The 21,329-nt window shown below is 24.3% G+C and overlaps 1 protein-coding gene across 2 annotated transcripts in view; it reads left to right on the top strand.

The window, feature by feature from the left end:
* LOC129613167 (probable WRKY transcription factor protein 1) overlaps positions 1 to 12,906 on the top strand; it is a 33,852-nt gene extending 20,946 nt beyond the window's left edge. The window contains exons 2-8 of one of the 2 annotated variants that reach the window (XM_055527245.1): positions 6,437 to 7,330; positions 7,479 to 8,036; positions 8,094 to 8,716; positions 8,822 to 11,188; positions 11,261 to 11,423; positions 11,517 to 11,685; positions 11,936 to 12,906. In XM_055527245.1, the coding sequence (XP_055383220.1) occupies positions 6,437 to 7,330; positions 7,479 to 8,036; positions 8,094 to 8,716; positions 8,822 to 11,188; positions 11,261 to 11,423; positions 11,517 to 11,685; positions 11,936 to 12,113 (4,952 nt within the window). In that variant the 3' untranslated portion in view covers positions 12,114 to 12,906. Of the gene's footprint in view, positions 1 to 6,436; positions 7,331 to 7,478; positions 8,717 to 8,821; positions 11,189 to 11,260; positions 11,424 to 11,516; positions 11,686 to 11,935 lie in introns of both variants that reach the window. The other variant, XM_055527166.1, reaches the window with a different exon arrangement.
* Positions 12,907 to 21,329: the final 8,423 nt, after the last annotated feature.

The raw sequence follows: 21,329 nt of genomic DNA, 5'->3' as shown, positions 1-21,329 counted from the left end.
CACAGAGGGCTGCGCATCAGAGAAGAATATCTCCACGGATATTTATGTAAGTAGCATCGTCACGGTAGTAGTAGTAAAAACGCAGTAACCTGAATCAAACTGAAAATATGGCGTTGTATATGGTGTTATATTTTTATAGGTCTCTTCCGGATACAAAAATTTAAAAAAAAATCATTTACATTTTAATAACTAATGAGCCTTCGAGGTTAAGTTTTAAAATAATATGATTAAAAAAAAAACTCAAAATTACTGTAATTTTCTGACAACATCAAGGTCTATATGTTTAAATTAATACAACTTGTCAAAAAATTATAATTATAACACTTTTTAATAAAACTGAATTAAAATTGTCAGAAAATTTAAGTCAGAAGAAGACTGAATTAAAATTTATTACGGTCTAATGAGGGGTCCTTTTATTTCACAAGGGAATAAACCTCAAACTATTGATATTAGGACAGGAAATTTTTAGAAACTAGTGGCGGAATTTTCTGTATTCAATCTGGTTGCGTTTTTCTGCCAGATTTCTTCACTTCAGATCAAAAACAATCTCACATATTCTCTATAAATGCATCACTTGAAGTGTTGTTGGGTTGTTGTTGAAAAATTCTGTAAATTTCGAAAAGAACATTGTATAAGTATAATATTATTTTAAAAAGTCTTGCCATAATTTTTTTCAATCTTGCCATATTTTCATTTTTGACAATAGTAAAACCTTCCGTTAAAGCTATAGAATATTTTATTATGAATTGTAAGATCTCAATTACAGCAGGATAGTAAAAAATAAACAATACAGCTTAACATAATATATCTATGTAAATAAAAATAAATTTACTTTCGTTCAAGTCCGACCAATTAAGTAAATAATTCAATTGAATTATCTTGAATTCATTTTGAAAAAATGAAACATTTAAGCCCGCAATAATAGTAAAATTCACCTACATAATTACTGAGTATTCTATCCTTGGAACTGAATTTTAAATTGTTATAAAAATAAAATTTTTATTGCAATTTGCAAAATTTCTAAAAAAATCTTTCATCTCGCAAAACATAAAATTTTAATTTTTGAAAATCTTTTAAAATGCTCTGTGATCTTTTTGCCATCATAACAAAAAAACTTTTATAACAGTTTAAATTTTTACATATTAGAATATAATTGTGTTCTTTTTTTTTTTTGTTTTCTTATTTGTTTTTAGCACTTTTTCAAAAATTGAGAAAAAAATTCTTAGTACTTTGGGTCTGTCCTTCTGTTCGTCCGTGGAGTGTTTACAAACCTTGTACACCGTTGAAGATAAAAAGCTGACATTTCAAATGTACATAGATATTTACTAGAAACTTATTGCCGTTGAAGAAAATTTTTACTTACTTTCCCTTTTTAGACGTTATAGTCCCAAACAAAGTTGTAAAAATGTAATTTTTTTATTACTTATTACAAAGCAAACACAAACATTTTTTAATTTCCGGCAAGGCAAAGAAATAGTGGCATAGCATATTTGAACTTCTAGACATCTGAAAATTTGGTAGTTTTTAGATACTAATAATTTCGTTAGAAGAAAATTCTTTTTCACCTCCAAGTTAGTGTTCTTCGAAATTTGTAAAATTTGAATTTTTGGCGCCTTATATTTCCGATATAATTAGAAGCTTCCCAAAATACCATGCAATTAAAAAGTAAAATCGTTTATTTCAGTTCACGCAATTAACCTTTAAATTATTTTAATACTGTTTGTGTCAGCCTAAATGCATGCAATAAACTGATATATTTTGGAATATGAAAATGAGGGGGGTTAAAAAAAAAAAGTTTTTAAATCTCATTAAAACTTGTTTTGATAGATTGCCAAAATAAGTAATGTTTAAAAATTTAGCAAACAGTATCAGTACCACTTAAAAAAAATTTATGAAAAGCAAAATTTTTCAAGGCACTCTCTGTGTTTTTATCTGCGTATTCAAAACGACTTCCAAAGTATTTGGAACTTACTACATTGTTGAAAGCCTTTGAAATGCAATTTAGAATATGAAACACTGCAGCGGAAGTGTTTTTTTTAACAACATAGAAGCCCAGAGTGAGTAATATAAAAAATTTAGAATTATTTTCATTAGTCAAGAGAAAAGTGCTACTTTGCAAGCTCTTAGTTTGACCTTACTTTATGTTTTTTTGTTGTTGTCTATTCTTAAATTATTGTTCTTTTAAATATTAAGTAACCACACTTTTTGTGGTGTTTGTTAGTTTTTTTTTCAATAAAAATATTTTAATAATAATAGTTCATTTTTTTGACCAACCGTATTTTTTAAAGTCAAATGTCAGTGAACCCTTCACCATAAGTTTTTTTTTTATATATTAGAAAAAAAAAAATCAAAATGAATAAAAATTCAACGCTTATTTTTTTTTGCTCCAACACCCATGAGCTTTTTTAAATTATTTTCTCGCGCGTTTAACTTTTGTGCTATGGTATTAAGAAGACTATGACGAATATAAAAAAAAAATCGAATAAAAATACACACAAGCAAGAGATAAAATAATTAGACGCTGTAAAAAAAAAAAAAAAGAAAAATAGAAGCTATGTGAAAAAATATAAAAAAAAATAAAACAGACAAATGAAAATTTATATACGAACGCCTCATACATGCCTAATGGTACTCACAATATAAACTATGAGATATTAAAAAAATCCTTGGCTAAAATATTTCGGAAAAAAAATTTTCCGAACTAAGCCGAATAGCGTAGAGAGTGTTTAAATATTGATGAGCATAGAAGATTGGTTATTGTTTAGTTTTGCGATTAAATTCTAAAATTAAAATCTTTAAAAATAAATAATTGTACTTTGTCTGTTTTTGGATTTGTTGGATCTTCTAAGTCTCCTCTGGGTGCCTTTTTATACCCTGCACTTCGTGAAGGGTATATTAACTTTGGTATGGAATTTGTAACTACTTGAAGGAGTCACCTGCGGTATGGACATATATATATATTCTTGCTCAGCGTAAAATTCTGCGTTGATTTAGACATGTCCGTCCGTCCGTCCGTCCGTCCGTCCGTTCGTCCGATCGCACGATAACTCAAAAACGAATAATGCAATCGACACCAAACTTTCACAAGTTTTTTCTTTTGTGCCAAGGACGAACCCTATTGTTATTGGACCAATTCGGACAACGGGTTCGGGTAGCTGCCATACAACTTAAAGAGTTTATTTTAATTATTTCAAAAACTAATAAAGGTACAAATGTAAAATTTTGTATACATGTGTCCAATTATATTCTACATATGCTCTAAAAATTCTAATGAGATAGCTGCACCGGTTCGGGTGGCTGCCATACAACTCCAAAAGCAAATTTTTTATAATCGCCAAAATAATAAAGTCAGATTCATGAAACTTGGCAGTCGTGTGTCCAATTATAGGTCAAAGATATTTCTGAAGTTTTTGTGGAATTGCTTGACAGGTTCGAGTAGCTCCCATACAAGTCCAAAAGCTTACTTTAAATATTTGGAAAAATAACGAAGTTAGATTCATGAAACTTGGCAGTTGTGTGTCCAATTATAGATCAGATATACCTGTGAAGTTTTAGTGGAATTGCTTGACAGGTTCGGGTACCTGCCATACAACTCCAAAAGCTAAGTTTAAATATTTGGAAAAATAATAAAGTCAAATTCATGAAACTTGGCAGTTGTGTGTCCAATTATAGATCAGATATATTTGCGAAGTTTTAGTGGAATTGCTTGGCAGGTTCGGGTACCTTAGAATTAATTAGAATAGAATTAGAATATAATTAAGCTTAGAATTTTATACCACTACCGGCATAATGACTCAAAATTCAATTTTAGAATAACCAGTTTTAAACGTTTAAGAAACATAAAATTTTTTCAATATTCTTTTTTTCTTCTTTCAAATCAGAATTTTATTTATTATATTTGAAATTTTTTAAGTCGCTTATGTGTTACTATACTTTTCGGCATTGTATCTTTTAAATAATGTTTAAAGACTCTATTTATTGTTAAAAAAAATAAAAGAGAGAGAAGCAAAAAATATACTTAATCTTAGATTTGATTTTAATTACCTATAAGTTTGCTTTACAATATTTACACGGTCATTTCATTTCGATAGGTTATCGTTTCAGTTCATAATATGGTTGTAAGTATAGGAGAATAAGAAAAAACCCATACAGTTGCATCTAATCTACTTGCAACTATATAAAAAAACTTATGTGTGTAAGCATATAGAGTATTATGGTTTTGAATCCCGTAGAGATTTTCATTGCTCATCGTCAGGGAATCAATGATTATTATTTTTTAATGTTTTGTTATAGATTAATCTTTTCTTATTTAATTGTATTTTAAAAATAAAATAAGCTAAATTTTAATTTGATTATTTCTGACTAGTCTGACTGGTTCTATTCGTGCAACAAATTTTCCAATATTTTAAATATTGAATTTTTTAGGAATTGCTTGTAATTTTTTTGCAAAATAATCATCTTTTGTCATTGATAGCTTCAAAAAAAGTAAAAGTACGAGTAGTTGCAAAAGACATTTTTGTTATAAAGATGGCGATATTTTTGTTATGAAAGTATTCGTCAATTGCCCGGATCTGTCTACCTACATAATTTAAAATAATTAGGGCTTTTTTTTTCTGATACCGTTCTATTTTGAATGGTAAAACTAAATTCCTAACATGAAGTAATTTTTTTTAATAAGAAATTTTTTGCGACCTCGTTTTATGCATCTACTATCGAAAATTCAATCGCTATTTTATAATTTCCAACTCCAACCTTTATAATTATATATAAATTTTCAAAATATACTGATTCCCATTCGGCGATTTCTTTAGTTCAATTCTTCGAATTCTTGATTTCCCCGGTCATTAATTTTCGGTCACGACTTTTCGATTATAATTCTATTATTGGATTCCACTTAACTGACTTCGATTCTTCGCCATCACTATTCTAACTGTTCAACCCCTACAGCCAAATTGCTGCCCAGCTTCCAATGTAAAAAATTAATATAAATTTTTTAGATCTTGCTCATCTGTTCATTCTCATTGCAAATATTGTTTCTGCTATGGTATAAAAAATTTTCGGACAAATTCAAATTAATCTAAAATTTTAATTAATTTCGAAAACTTTTAAAAATATGAACTTGTATATTTAGAAACCTTTTTTTTTTTTGTATGACCAAAAATTATGTTCATACAAAATTGATTTACAAGTTACCAAAAAATAAAACAATTTATTTACTACCCTTTTTTTGTTGATTCCAATAAACATATTTTAAAAATGTTAAACAAGATGTGAAAAATTAAATCTGACACTGTAGGCTATACACGAAAAAGAGAAAAGAAAACGAAAACGTGGCTTAGAAGTAAAAGTGAAGGGAAAAGAGAAAAGTTGCTTAAGCGAGAAAATTTTTTCTACTTTCAGAAAAAAAAAGTAATTTGTAAGATGTTATTTTGTTCTCTTTATCATGCAGAGGCATTAATTACATAATATGTTAAGAAGTGTCAAAACATTATGTAAGTTGTGAATTCACATTGTAAGAATGCCAAGAATTTTGATTTCAAAATATGGGCTTATACGTATTTTATGATCTGAAGATGATAAATAACGATTTAATTTAGCTTAGCATTTGATGTGTTTTTTTTGAAAAATGGGACGAACATCGAAAATTTAAGAAATCTGACATATTACTTTGATGCAATAAACATAAGAACAAAAAAATAATATAAGCAGGAAACTTCTTATACGTAATTAATGTTTCTTAGGAGTTCCTTTCGAGTATCGGAATACCTGGATTCTGGTTTTCACTCCTTTACTTATTTTACCAAACAACGGATCATTTTTGTAAATATTTAAGAATGTCTCTTCTTATTTTGCATATTATTATTTTGTATAAGCAGGCCACAGTCGAATTAAAAAAATGTGTTCGTCCGAACTTAAAAATTATTCAAGCTCTAAACTTTGAAAAAACTACTTTAACGAGCTTCTTATTTAAAAAAAATTGTTGATTTAAGTGTATGAAACATTTTAGTAGTGTTTATAGCATTCACATTTCAAATGGGAAACTTTATCATTGTGATAATATTGTTATACTGGGCCCAGATAGGCTGTGTGTTTTGGTCGTTACCGTTTTACTTAATGCAATATATTTAATATCTATCAGACCATCTAGCGTCTCTAATATATCTAATAGAGTGTAGATCAATTTAGTTAGGGAAAATAAAAACTAAAATAATTATAATAATCTAAATGGCTTTTGAAATCATGCTAAATAAAATGGGAAAAATTTTTCAATCGGAATATTTCGGAATATAATTTCATCTGATAGATATTTATAATGTATACAATTATGTAATCCAAATTAAAGAATATAAAAATTGACAATGACGCAGTTAAAATACTATTAAAATTATTATTTTTTCTTTTAAATTATTTTTTACATTTATTTAATTATTTTTAGGCTACTATCAACCGGCTGGTCCCTTGATTCATTCTCATGTTATTGCTCCACCATCCCAAATAGGTACTGGAATTCAACCAGCTGCACCAGTAGCCATCAAGCAATTACCAAATACAATAGATGTTACACCTGATAACGAAACACAATTACAACAACCTCCACAATCAACATCAGCTGCTGAAAGTACAGATAGCGATGTTTTAATAACTGGTGGTGATTTAGCAACATTCCGATATCCATCATCAATAGGTGGACCAACACAAAATCAAAACTCACAACAAGCAAATAATACAAGTTCAGTATCACAGCAACAATTGTCTGTCTTAGCTACAGCACAACAGCAACAACAACAAGCTGCAGCTGCTGCTGCGGCTGCGGCAGCTTATACGAGATCAATGCATCAGATGCATTATCCATCTGCATATCCACCCGGTTATTATTCACCATATCATCCAGGGGAAGTATGTTATACTACCCCATATCAACCATATTTTCCGGCTTCAAAAAGTTATAGCCAAGCAGCAGCTGCTGCGGCAGCGCATCATCAATATCGCCGATATCAACCAACTGGACCATATTATCAACCAGGTCCACCCCCTGGACCACCCGCAACAGATTTATATGTGGATCCAACACAAGGAACTGGACCAAATCAACCTCCAAACAGTGCACAGATAGCACAATCACAACAAACCCAACCACCACCAAGTGGACAATTAGTGCCAGCTGGACAGGCATTACCGCCTTTACCACCACCCCCACAACACATGGATCATTATCCAGGTCCACCTAGTTTTTACACGGGCTATAGTCCTGGTGGTGGAGGAGGAGGCTCCGGTGGCGGGGGCAATAACAATCAATGTTTTTCACGCGGTTTGCAGCCCTCATATATTGGTAAGCAAAAGTATGATCCAAATATCGAAAAACAGAAAAAATGTGTTCGTTTTTTATAATTTACGAACAAAATCCAAAAAAGTTTTTAAAAAATTTCAAAAAAACTATTTTCATAAAAATATTATATTTGACCATTTTCTTTTTATAGAATATCCACCCGCATGTCCGTGTCCAATGCAATCGTGTCCAAAAAACGTCCTTACTGGGCCTCTTATTGGTAGCAGCAACAACAGCAATCTAATGGTGAACAACAGCAACAACAACAGCAACACAATGAACAACAATCTGACGAATTCGGCAACAATTATGAATACGTCGGGGGACATGAAAATGTTGAATATCAACAATACGATGAACAGTTCACCAGCAGCTATGATCAACAATAATAACATGAATTTATCTGCAATGAACGGCAATATGATTAATAATCCAATGAATAATATTGCTGGCAACAACAACCAAAATCACAATAGCTACCATCACAACCATCATACAAATAACACACAAAACCTTAAATCCAATAAGGGCCCAGTAAAAAATCATAATTTAACAAATAGTAATAATAATTCAATTGATATTGCTGCATCATCAACGATCAACCATCAACATTTGCATCATCGTCATTTACACGCGTGCAAAATCGAAATCACTGAACCACCACCATCTACTACATCAACAATGGAAATGAAAACTGAAATTCCGGATGGTATTATTACAAATGATTTAATAACAACAGGAAATGCAACTGCACAATGTATTTCAGGAGTTGCAGGAACGTCAACATCAACAAATTCACTGTCATCCGCAATTACTAGTCATGTTGTCAGTAATAATAATAATAGTAATAACAGTAATAATAACATTTGTAATATCAATAATCTTAACAATAATAATAATAGTGTTGGTATTAGAACGATAAGCAGCAGTGATAATAATTGTAGAGATTCTCATCAATATGAGAATAACAGTAGTAATAATATTATTAATACCAATAATGATAATAGTAACAGTATAAATAAAAATAGTTCTAAAACATTATCACCTCCGATTAAAAGTTATACCGTTAATGATAAGTTATTAGAATTAGAGAGAGAAATGACAATTAGTCCAGCTAGAGGTTCAACAGGTTTACCAACAATACCAGATTCAACTGAAAAGGCAGCTACTATAACACCAGCTGCGGCCAATTTAGAAAATGTACCATCAGTTCAATTAACAATTGAGGAACAGCAAAGAATTGAACCAATTTTATCAGGATCTCAAAATTGTAATTTAATTGGTCGCAAAGCTAGAATTGGTAAAACAATGGCAAGAGAAATGATGTATGGACCAGCAGCCGCAGCTGCTATAGCACCTAATATTCAACATCAACATCCGAATGCTCAAGTAAGATTTTTTCTATTACTAACATGTTATTTACTAAAAAACTTATTACTAAAATGTTAAGAAAAATAACTTAACAAAAATTCAATTCTTTCTATTTCGTTTTAGGTATTTAATCAACATAATGCAAATTTATTTTTAAATCATCCAAGTCAATTCGCAACACCTGCTGAATCAATTATACAACCAAATTCAAACAATACTACACAACTTAGTCATCCGATTTCAAGTTGTAATTTAACAGCAAATACACTTAATGCAAGCACAATACGTTTTCCGTCAAGTATAGGACAACCTATAAAAACTGAAAATATCAAAACTGAAGATGAGGATGTTGTTGTTATATTAGATGATGAAAAACAAGTAATTAAAATTGAGGAACCTGATGTTTTTGAAGTTTTCGATGATAAAATTGAAATGCTATCTGATGACTCAATGTTTAAAGATGACATTAAACCTGACACAAGTAATTTACAACATTCATCTGGATTGTTATCATCAATAAGAAGAATGAAAATTCTAGAATCATCAAAATCGACCAAAAAATCACCTCAAAATGGTTACAAAAGTCTTATTAAACAAGCTGAACCAAAATCATACTTATGTCTTAGCCGAAGATTAGATAGAAGAGACCGTTTCAAAGCTTTAAAACAATCATGTAAGATTGGTATTAAAAGAAGAAAATTAGTATTAACAGAAGAACAGAAACAAAGATTAAAAGATCGTAAGAAGATCAGAATTTTGGAGAGACGGAAGCTAAAAGAACAACAGATGGAAGCAAGAACTAATGAATTGTTAAATAAAGTGCAAAAATCTCCAGTACAAATTATAGAGAACGACGATGCTGATGTTATTATAACATTATCAGATAATGACAAAAGTGACACAATTATACAGGAGAATAGCACTTTGGAAAATAAAGTTGAAAAAGAAAATGTAACAACACCACCATGCAATGTCGAAAGTCATCCTGATAAGTCTATTATGAATCAGGATAATAATGAAGCTAGTGATATTGATAAAATTATTAATAACAGACAAGAGCATCTTAAAACTCCATTAGATTTAACAATTGAATTAGTAGCAAAAGGTTATTTTTCAGAACCAGAACTACGATCAGCCTCTGTATTATCAAAGTCATGTCGTAAAATGAAAAAATCAAAGAAGCCTGAAGCAAGATCAAAATCTGAAACAAATGAAAACAAAACATCTTCAACTGATGCATTATCAACCAAAGAGATTTCTAATAACTTAAGTGATAGTTTACAATCTGATTTAGAAAATATTAAGAGTCATTCTGAAAATGAACATGATGGCAAAAAGAATAATTTATTAGAAAATAATTTATCCTCAACTACCTCATTAAATAAGAAAAAGAATATTTCCAAATTAACAAAATTAAAATCCAAGAAATCAAATTTAATTCCAACATCATCATTATCGTCATCACCTGTATTTGTTGAATCAAAATCAAATAACAGTAATGACATTAATATTAGCAGCGTACCTGTAAAATTAACAGATTCTGCTGAATTAAATGAACTCGACAAGAATAATACAGCAACAACAAAAGCGCTTTCCCTCTCAACATTTAAAGCAAAAACAAAAACCTTTAATAAGAAAAAATTTATTTCAACAACAAAGAAATTTACCACAGATAATAATATTAAACGTTCTTCTATGTTAACATCAAAAACTTCACCACATTCACTTTTTAGCTTTGAAAACAATAGTGAAGACACAAACCAAATATTAAATAATACTGAAGCAATTGCAAATAATAATAACATCAATGTGGAAACAAGTAATAATAACAATTCAACCACAATATTATCGTCATCATCATCGGTATCATCATCATCATCATTATCAACTTCATCATCAATATTAGAAGCAACAAATGAAGTTCCTATAATAAATTTGAATGGGAAACAAAATTTATTAGCAAAGACAATTTCAGAATATAATAACAATAACAATAATAATAACGATATTATTAATAACAACAACAACAATAATAATTCCTTATCAATTGAATATTCGATTAGTGATGATAAAAATAATGAAAATGAGGCCAGTAATATTAATAATACCACAGCTAGTGATAGTTTCAATTTAAATAGTAATGATAACAGTAATAATAATTTAACATTAACTCATTCTAAAATTGCTTCAACATTAGTACAAAATAATAATAATATAAGTTCAGATGATTATTTTATTGAACAAAATCATCAATGTCAAAATTCCTCTCAATTTAATAATCATTATCATCATTATCAACATCATCATCATCATCAAGCGCAAAAACGTAAAACATCAAGAGCACGTTTTGGTAATAGAAAACGTCCAAGACGTCATGCAAACGAACTTGTTGAAACTGCAATAATACCTCGAAAAGCAAATGCTGTGCCAAAATGGAATAATGGTTGGTCATGGGATGGTGAACCTTTCCAGGGAAAAGTATTTTTAAATGTAAATATTAAAATAATAATTAAAATTCCCTGTATATCCCTAAAATCAAATAATTCATGTTTGTTTTTGTAGAGCGATGATCCATTAGTTTTAAGAACATGTTATCCTGCAATGAAACATTCTGAAGGAGATATCATAAGACCAAGAGATTGTGTTTTATTAAGAGCTGGAACAAAAAAGAATGAATTACCATATGTAGCAAAAGTAGCACATCTTTGGGAGAATCCAGAAGATGGTAAAATTTTTAAGAAAATATAAAACAAAATACTATTATTAAACTATTTTATTTTAACTACTTACTCATATAAATTTTTTTTTATTATTTCAGGTGAAATGATGATGTCATTATTATGGTATTACAGACCTGAACATACAGAACAGGGAAGACAAGAAATTGATTGTTCAGATGAAGTATTTGCTTCGAGGCATAGAGATCATAATTCGGTTGCCTGTATTGAAGATAAATGTTATGTTTTAACATTTAGTGAATATTGCAGGTAAAATAACATATTATGTTTTTCATATTTAGAATATTTAAATTATACATATATACGATTGTATTATACAAGTACGTTATTAAATTTACGAGATAGCAATTAACAAGGTTCATTTCTCAAAAATTTAATGCTAAAAATTTCAAATTAGTTACTTATATTTGTCAGTAGTATCCTCTTAATTTTCTGAATTTTATGTAAACGTGTAAAAATATAAAAATAAAGATTTAACACAACTATAATCTTCTTGCAGATATCGTCGCACAATACGTGCCATTGAAGAAAATATTGAAGAACCAATATCAATAGTTCCACCATTACCAAATCATATTAATCCAAGGGAGGTGCCACCAAGTACAAATCCAGAACAAGTAATGTTCTGTCAACGTGTTTATGATTTTCGTTTAAAAAGACTAATGAAAACCAACTAGCATAAAGACCAAAAATCATCATTCTTTAAAAGATTACATCTCATCACTTTACGTAAACAAGATTCAAAATAAATGGAAAAAAATTTTAATTAAGGTAAAATAATAAAAAACTGACAACAAAACAAAAAACAAGTAATATAAAAATCTTAATTAAAATTATATTAATATTCTATTAATAGTAGTAAAAAATAAAAAAAGAAAAAAGTAGAAAAATTTAATAATTTTTTTATTACTTAAGAAGACTATACAAGGCAAAGGCAAATTAACTACACAAATTATTGAAAACAAAAAAAATTTAATTTAATAAGTAAAAAAAAAAAAGTAAACAAAAATCAAAATTAACCAAAATTTATATCTTTTGAAACAGAACAAAAAAAAAAAAGTAAAATATAAAAGAATTGTTTAGAAAATAATAAAAATAAAGTCAAAATTAGAATTTTAAGTAAAAATTATATAAACAATTAAAAAAATTAAAAAAATTAATTATAAAATTATGGAAAACCTTTTGGAAAATTATTAAAACAAGTAAAGGAAAATTTTGTAATAGAAAATATTATATAAACAGAAAAAAAATTTTAAAAGGAAAAGATCAAAACTTTTTTAAAATATGTTATGCTATCCAGAATATGTACTCAATATTATTTCTTGTTTTTAAAAATATTCTTCAAATAATTTCTTCATATTTTATTGCAACCCGTACAAATAACAAAATTTTAAGTCAAAAATCTATATTCGACAAAAGTATTCCGAAATTTTAATTTGAAAATCGAAATTCACTAATTTATTAAAACTGAAAAACTATAATTATATTAAAACTATTCACGAGTCATTTTGAAAGACTCAATATGTTTTGAACATATTATTTTGTATCATCTAATTTTTCGAAATTTTTAAAAAATACTAAATAAATCTTCATCAATATCATTTTTAAAGTTAGTGAGGTTTATTTCTTAATTATACAAATTCATTTTTCCTTGTTATTCTAAGGAAGAACTAATTATTACGAATCTACCTTGTATGAAATTATTGCACTTATGTATGAAAATAATTGATACTATCATAAAAATAGATGTTTTCCAATAATAAAAATGCTAATTATCAAGTTTCTTTTGATCGGTTATTTTATTAAGTTACTGAAGTGTGTTTTATACACATAACTTTTGAAGCAAAGTTTTCAAACAATCCATCATTAAAATGAGTGCTTATGCAAAAATCTAAAAATATCAAATAAACAATCTATTGAGAATAAAATCGAACTCATTGCCGGCATAAGAATCAGAACCTTTCTTTTTTTAATATCACACTGTGTAGGATACACAGCAAATAGTTTAAATTGCCTACATAAGCTGAGCCAGTGCTGTAAAAACTTCTTGAGTTTGTACATTGTGATTATCACATGCGGCGAGAACACGGAATTATCCGACCATGATAGAATGGGTATGTCCGTCCCAGATGACTCTGGGACGGACATACTTGAAGACAATATGTATTGAAAATTTTTGCATCTCTCTTACTTCTACACCAATTTTTATCTACTTTTTTAGAAAAACTTTAACAAACTTTTGACATGTCTTATTACAAGTATACATTTTAACATACATTTTATTTCTTTAATATAACAAAACTCTAAAATATCAATTGAAAATAATTATTTAATTCTCAGAATGAAATTAAATCTTTTAATATTTATTTAATATTTTGAAATCGTATTATTTTTAATTTATTTTGAAATAAATTAGGAAGAATATATCAAAATTATATTTATTTTATTTAGTGAATTTTGATATTTAATTTTAAAATTGCATTTAATTTTTAAATTGAAATTTAATATTTTTGAAATATATTCAAAAATTCTATGAAATTTTTTTTTATTATTTGTATTAAAGATAAAACTTAAAGATAAGAGAAAAGTTGAGCTTATATAACATATCTTAAACCAGATCCAATTATATGAATTGAATAAAACAAAAATCAATTTTTAATAATATTTATCAATTATTGTCTATTTATAATTTTAGGCTTTTTCACCTAAATTGATTTTCTTTCTGCTTTTATTTGGTATATTTTACGAAATTTCTGTTTTAATATTATTCAGTTTTAATATCATATTAAAATATCAAATCTAAAATTTCTCATTAAAGAAGAGACTTTAAGCTGTGTCCTCAGTAATAGTTTGATTTTCGCAAATATATAAATAGGAAACATTGTTTACAAATAACAAATAATATTTTTAATTTATTTGTGTTTGAACAAAATAATTAAGTTTTTAATTAACTACTATAAAATTAACAAATCACTAAATTTACAATATATATTTATTTAACAAATCAATAACAATTTTATTATTATTTAATTTGAATGAAATTAGAACAGAAATTTCCATTTCTATATTATAAATAAAAAGCATAATGATATACAAGACCCTCTTTTATTATATGCCTGTTAAAATACCTACTATTATTAGTTGAGAAAAAAAATAATAATTATGTACAAATTAATTTGCCTAAAACATTGAGGAATTATGTAACAAAAAAAAAAAAAAAAACATGAAAATTGTAATATTAAATTATATTGTAATAAATTTAAATTTTTAATGTTAGTCAAATAAATGAAATTGAATAACAAAAAAAAAAAAATATATTATTAAATTAAAATTTACATTTTAAAGATGTGTAAAATCTTCTTCTTCTTAAATGTTATTAAAAATATATTTGTAAATTTATTATGTTTTTCTTTTTGTTTTTTATTTAATTATATATAAAAAATTTATATTATGACCAATGTAAATTTAAATAAAAATTTAAATAATTTTATAAAAAGTATTATAGAACTGATTTCGTTTGTTTTTTATTCTACTACATATATTAAAAATGATACACTATTGAATTGGAATTTTGTTAGAAATTATTAAAAAAAAATAATATATTCATATTTTTAAAATTCACTAATTTTTGTATTACATTAAAAAATTTTGAATTAATGACTATATGTTTAAAAATATAAATTAATAATTAAGATTTTTTTATATATTTTTTGTATAAATTCAAAAAATTACTACTTTAAAATTAATACAAAACACACTAGTACTAAAAAATATAGAAAAAAATTTCCAATAAATTTAAATTAATTAAATTATTCAATATTTCAATTCAAACTAAAAAAAAATTTTTAGTTCACATATTTTTTGTTTTTAAAATTAATAAAAATTTGTAATTAAATCACCAAATTAATTTCTAATATCAATACATTTTAATAATTTTAAATTTTGTAAAATGAATAATTAAAATTTATTTTTAATTGCTGAATACAAACCAATGATTTCAATATGATTTTTAAAATTAAAACATTAAAATCGAGAAATTTACTAATATTAAATTTATTTAAAATTAATTAAATATAAAATATTTTATATTACAATCTACTAGTGTATCATATAAATATTGTAGAATTTCATATGTAAATGGCACAATTATATTCTTAATTTGAAAAAAGAAAAAAAAAATTAAATTAAACTTACAAAAAAAAAAACAAAAGAAATTATAATATGGTATTATAAAACTTACTTAATTGAGAAAAAAAAATTATGTATAAAAATATATTTAAATGAACTTAATTAGTTAAGATTTAAAGAAAAAACAAAAATTAAATGAAAATAATGAGAAACAAAGGTGTGCTGTTAAAAGGAAAATTATTATCAATATTTTTATTTAAATTAATAATATTAATAATTGAAATATTTAATTTTGTTTTTTTTTTTTAAATAAAAACAAAATCTTCTACAGTTCACAATATGAACAATCTATTAATTCAATATCATCATAATGTTAATAAAATTTCAACCATATTGTGATAAGGAATATCTTTGAGTTATGTTTCTAATTTATATTATATTATATAAAACCATGACATCACAGATCTAAATTTATGAAATTTTTTATTTATATTTTTTGTAAATTTTTTAATTATATGCATATTTATATAAAATATTTTATAATTCATTAAGTTTCGTATATTTTAAAATATATCTTTATAATATCAAGATTTAATTAAGTTTTAAAAGAGCGTCTATTGTATTATAAAAGCCATAAAATTAATTAACGCATTTTTTTGTGGGATTGAGGGTTAAGTAAAAAATATTTCCCTCATTCAAACTTAATTAAATGGCTAAACTAGATTCTTACCAAAATGAGCATTAAGCATTATTAAATCAAAATCATCTTAGGTAAATGAAATTTATAATTTTATAAACATTTTAAATATGAAAGCAAAATTGTTAAAAATATTACGTACCAAATTTTCTAACAAATAAAAAAATTTCTTAATATCTTATTTATTAAATATTAAAGAAATTCAAAAGAATTTTCATACCAATTAAAATTTTTAATATAAATTATTTTACATCTAAAATATTTTAATAATATAATTAAATTAGAAATTTTTTAATTCAATACCTGTAATTTATTGGGTCTCTATTTGGAATTTTTTCTCTGCTTTTATTTTAATTTAAAACCTTATTTAATAATTTACTAAAAAAAAGAGTGAAATTATATGATGTCTTCATTTCTAATACATTATTCATTAAAAATTTACACTTTATTTCTTATAATATCTTCAAATTGCTTTCTTTTTTTAATCAAACAACACAATACTTTAGATATCGTAAATTTATTCAAGAAACTATTGCCCTATCTGAATTTTACTTTTTCTTTTAAAAGCTTATCCGAAAATTAAAAAAAAATTCCTATTGCATCAAGAGTAGAAACAGTAATTGAGCTTAGCTTATTGAAAAGTACTTTTATAATCCAAATTCTTTATAAGTTGATTAATAAGTTGATTTTTATAAGTTAATAATTGCAGCAGGGCCCTGATTATTTCGATTGCATTTTTTTTTATTGAATTAAAGAAATATTATTAAAATATTAAAAAATCAAAATTAAATCAAGCTGTTCCACAATTATAGAAATATTGGAATTATGAAGATTTTTAAGAAAGAGACAAAAAAAATGAAAAGATATAATATTTTAAAACCATATTTCAGTCCAGTCAACTACATAAACTTAAATCTCTATATGAAAATGATTTGATCCATGATATTGATGAATTATAACATAAATAAATTATTTCATAAATATTTGACATTAAAATTTTTACAACATCTAAACATAACTGAAAGATTTGACATTTTTATTTAATTTTTATCTATAAACATGCATACATATACATTTATATATGAATAAAAAAAAAAAGTAAAAGTTATAATTAATATTATAATTTATTAAAATATAATAAATGTTATTGTATTATAAATAATTATAATCTATTTAAGTAAAAAAAGAAAACCTCAGTCAAAATTTTTATAGTTTTATTTTATTAATTTAATAAAATATTATTATCATTCTATTTTAAGACATTTATTTTGTACATTATTATTATTTTAGTATATTTTCTAATAATTATTTTATGTGTTATACAAAAGAAAAATAAAATTATTTTAATTAAATTTTTATAATAAAATAATTATTATATTGCACACATTTAATTTATTAAAAATAGAGAACAAAAAAAAAAATAAAATGATAAAAATTTTGTAGTATATAAAAATTATTTATAATTATTAATTATATAAAAAATATTATAAAAAAAAAAAATAATTTTTTATTGTTTAAAATTTAATTAAATATTATGTATATGCATAAAATACACAGAATTAAGAAAATATTAATTAAAAAAAAAAACCCAATTCTAATTATAATGTTTTTATTTTATTTTTTGTTAATAATTCTTTTGTAATTAAATTTAAAAATATTTTATTAGAAAAACTAATTATTTTCTTTTTTGAAATTTTAATTGTACACGTACAGATTTTATATAAAAATAATAGTAATATTAATTAAAATTATAATAGAAAACATTTTTAAAATTAAAATGTGATTTAATTTGAATTTATTATTCATATATAAGTAATTATGTATTAAAAATATATTTACTATATTTATTAAAATAATAGTTGCTTGTTTTTTTTTTTTTTGCTTCATTTTTGTTTACTTTACTTATTTTTTTTTTATGTATACATTTCTTTTCCAATTATTAATTATTAATTTTATTATTAATTATTTTATAAATATATATAAATAAATTATTATAAGTTATTATTTATATAATAATGAAAATTTTTAATTGAATATATAATTTAATAAACAAGCGAGTATTGTCCAATTTTATGTTATATTAAAAATTGGAAAGCAAAGAAAAAAAAAACTAATAAAATATATAAAAAATAATTAAAAAAAAAAACCATAGAAAATAAAAAATAAAATAATTGAAGAAAAAACAAAAATTAAGTAACTAAAACTAAATAAAAAAAAAAAAATAAAATACAGTGAATAAATGAATTAATGAAAAAATGAAAAAAAAAAAATATAATACACAAGATTATGATTAATTATAATTATAATGAGAAAAAAATATGGAAAAATAAAAATAAATAAAATAATAAAATAAATAATGTTAAGTTGAAGCTATTAAACTATTATTATTATAATATAATAATTAAATATATATATATATATATATAATAATTATTATTATTTTATTGATTTTAAATAAGGTATATATATATATATATATATATATATTATAATTTAATAAATTAAATGTAAAGAAAAAAAACATATATATATATACACATATATATATATATATAAATATACATAATATATTTAAATATTAAAAAAAAAAAAACAAAACAGAAAAAAAAATACAAAAATATATATTAATATATAGCAAAATAAAAATAAAAAAAAAAAGAAGAGAAAAAAAAAAAGAAAAAAATTGAAAAAAGAGAAAAAAAAAGAAAAATAAGATAAATAAAATTAATAATTTATTAGAGGAAATCAAAAATTAATTTTTGTTTCATTCAAAATTGAGTTCTTATTCTTATACCAGTAAAAAATTAAGAAGATTGCGAATAAGGGAGCTATATAAATAATAGGAGTATATTTGAGCTATATTTTGAGGTAACAGTGAAAATTAGTAGCATTAAATAGCATTAATAGCGTCAGAGTATCGGAGGTAATCGCTTATATAAATTCACCTCGACAGAGAAAAATTCGACATGAGTTCCTAAAATTTTTAATTATATTTTCTTTAAAATCACATTAAATCATTTATGCCTCCCTAAAAATTATTATTTTTTTTTATAAATAAGTCATGATGAGTTTAATTACATAAAAATTAAGTATCAAACATGGTTTTAGTAATTTTATGGTTTAAAATTATAAATTTTCGGCCTCAAAACCAGTTTTAACTGGAGGACTTTCTGTATTTCTAGAAAGACAGCATTTAACATTATTATATAAATACGTCAACATTTCTAATATTTCTGAATTATTGGCTTTACAAAAAAAAAAAGGCGAGAAATCCTAAATTTCTGCTGGAGAAGCTTTTGACTTTTTGATTGATTAACATTTAGTTAGATATTGATTGAAGCATTCAGAATACAATTAAAAAATTATTTATGTCGTAATCCTTGGAATAAAAATGCTCAACTATACTCAAATATAACAACTTATGTCCTATATATTCTAAGACGCATGGGTAACATATGATGTGAAAGGATATTATTCAATAATATTGTGTTTTCCATTCAATACTTCAAATATTAATATTGATTTTATTTTAAAAATTAATTTAATTTATTTAGATATTGTCCAGTATTTGTTGTATTTTGCATATGGTTGTATAATATGTTTAATAAACTAATTATTGTTAAATACTTTGATTTAATCAGATATATAGCTGTTGCCTTAGACTTCTATATTAATTTTTTTCAGAAACTTTTAAAATAATGAGAATAATGAAGGCATAATTTCAATTTCCAGTTAAATATTAGAGTTCGTTATTGAATTAACAATGGATTTTTGAGAAAATTTTTAAAATTGTTATATCTTAAGCTGGTAAATAGTAAAGGTAACTAATATCTTATTATTGTAATAAATATAGCACCACACACACCATTATAGTATATACGAAAACATAAAAGAAAATATTTGCATAATTTACAATAATAATTATAAATTACAGTAGTGGTCCATATAGATAATTGAGTTGAAAGTGTAATAAATAAAAATTGAATATAATTATTTAGTATAGAGAATACTTTTAAAATCAAAAGTGAAAATAGCGATTAAAATAGTCAAAACAATTCAGTATAGTTTTGTGCAATATTTTTTATAGCACAGAATGTTTAAAGGGATCATCGGTTAATTCTTCATCGGCTTCAATGATCATCGGTTAATTTTAAAGGGTTTGTAAATTTTAATTTGAAATTAGAAAATGCTGCGAAATGAATCTTAAAATTATATTATTTTTTAAGTAATCACTAATTACTACTAACTAATTTGGTAAAGAATCATATGAACGGAGGTAGTCGTCATTGAAGGAAAGTAATAAGTAACAATGGAAACAGTCTTAATAAAATATTTACTGGTTTTTATTTTGATCTTTCTTAAATTATAAACTACCATTTTCAATCTGAAATTTTAATGTACATTCAATTGGACGTACAGTCGTGCAATGAACAGGGGTGACCTTGTTCAATTGAATCACATAGCTACAAATTTACAACAGTTGAAATTATTGAAAATTTTACATTTAGGCACCATCTCAACTCTCACAAACTTTTTTCACTCCTGTTTTCCTCTTCCTCTCAATATTGGCAACACAATTATATACAAATTACGTATAATTTTAGCAAAATCTCAAAAAATTATTAATCACCTAACAAATATTTTATTATACATAAATAACACGATGTTGAACGCAATTTATTTTCACATTAATTTAAATTATTTAAATACGAAATTCAATTAATATTTCAGTACATGATCTTGTCTGTACATATACATACTTCTTACCTCAATATACCTCTATAAATATTTTTGTTTGTATGAATGTGTATAACAGATTCGCAGCCAAATATAATATAGACATAAGTACATGTATAAAATATTTATTTACTTTTAATTTGCAATAATTTTCTTTAAAAATAAAAAAAAAAAATATTTTTTATCATTATTTTTTTTTTTATTAATTTTATTATTCTTTATTATCATCATTTTGATTTTTGAATAAGGAAGAAAATATTCATGATTTATAATTGATATACAAAATAATTATTAAAAATAATTATCAATTTAAAATAGTTGTAAAGTAAAT

Source organism: Condylostylus longicornis, unplaced genomic scaffold (genome assembly GCF_029603195.1).
Source record: "Condylostylus longicornis isolate FDR11 unplaced genomic scaffold, ASM2960319v2 ptg000001l, whole genome shotgun sequence".
Taxonomy (NCBI): domain Eukaryota; kingdom Metazoa; phylum Arthropoda; class Insecta; order Diptera; family Dolichopodidae; genus Condylostylus; species Condylostylus longicornis.
The sequence above is the reverse complement of the archived record's forward strand: the minus strand, read 5'-3'. Positions and strand labels throughout refer to the sequence as shown.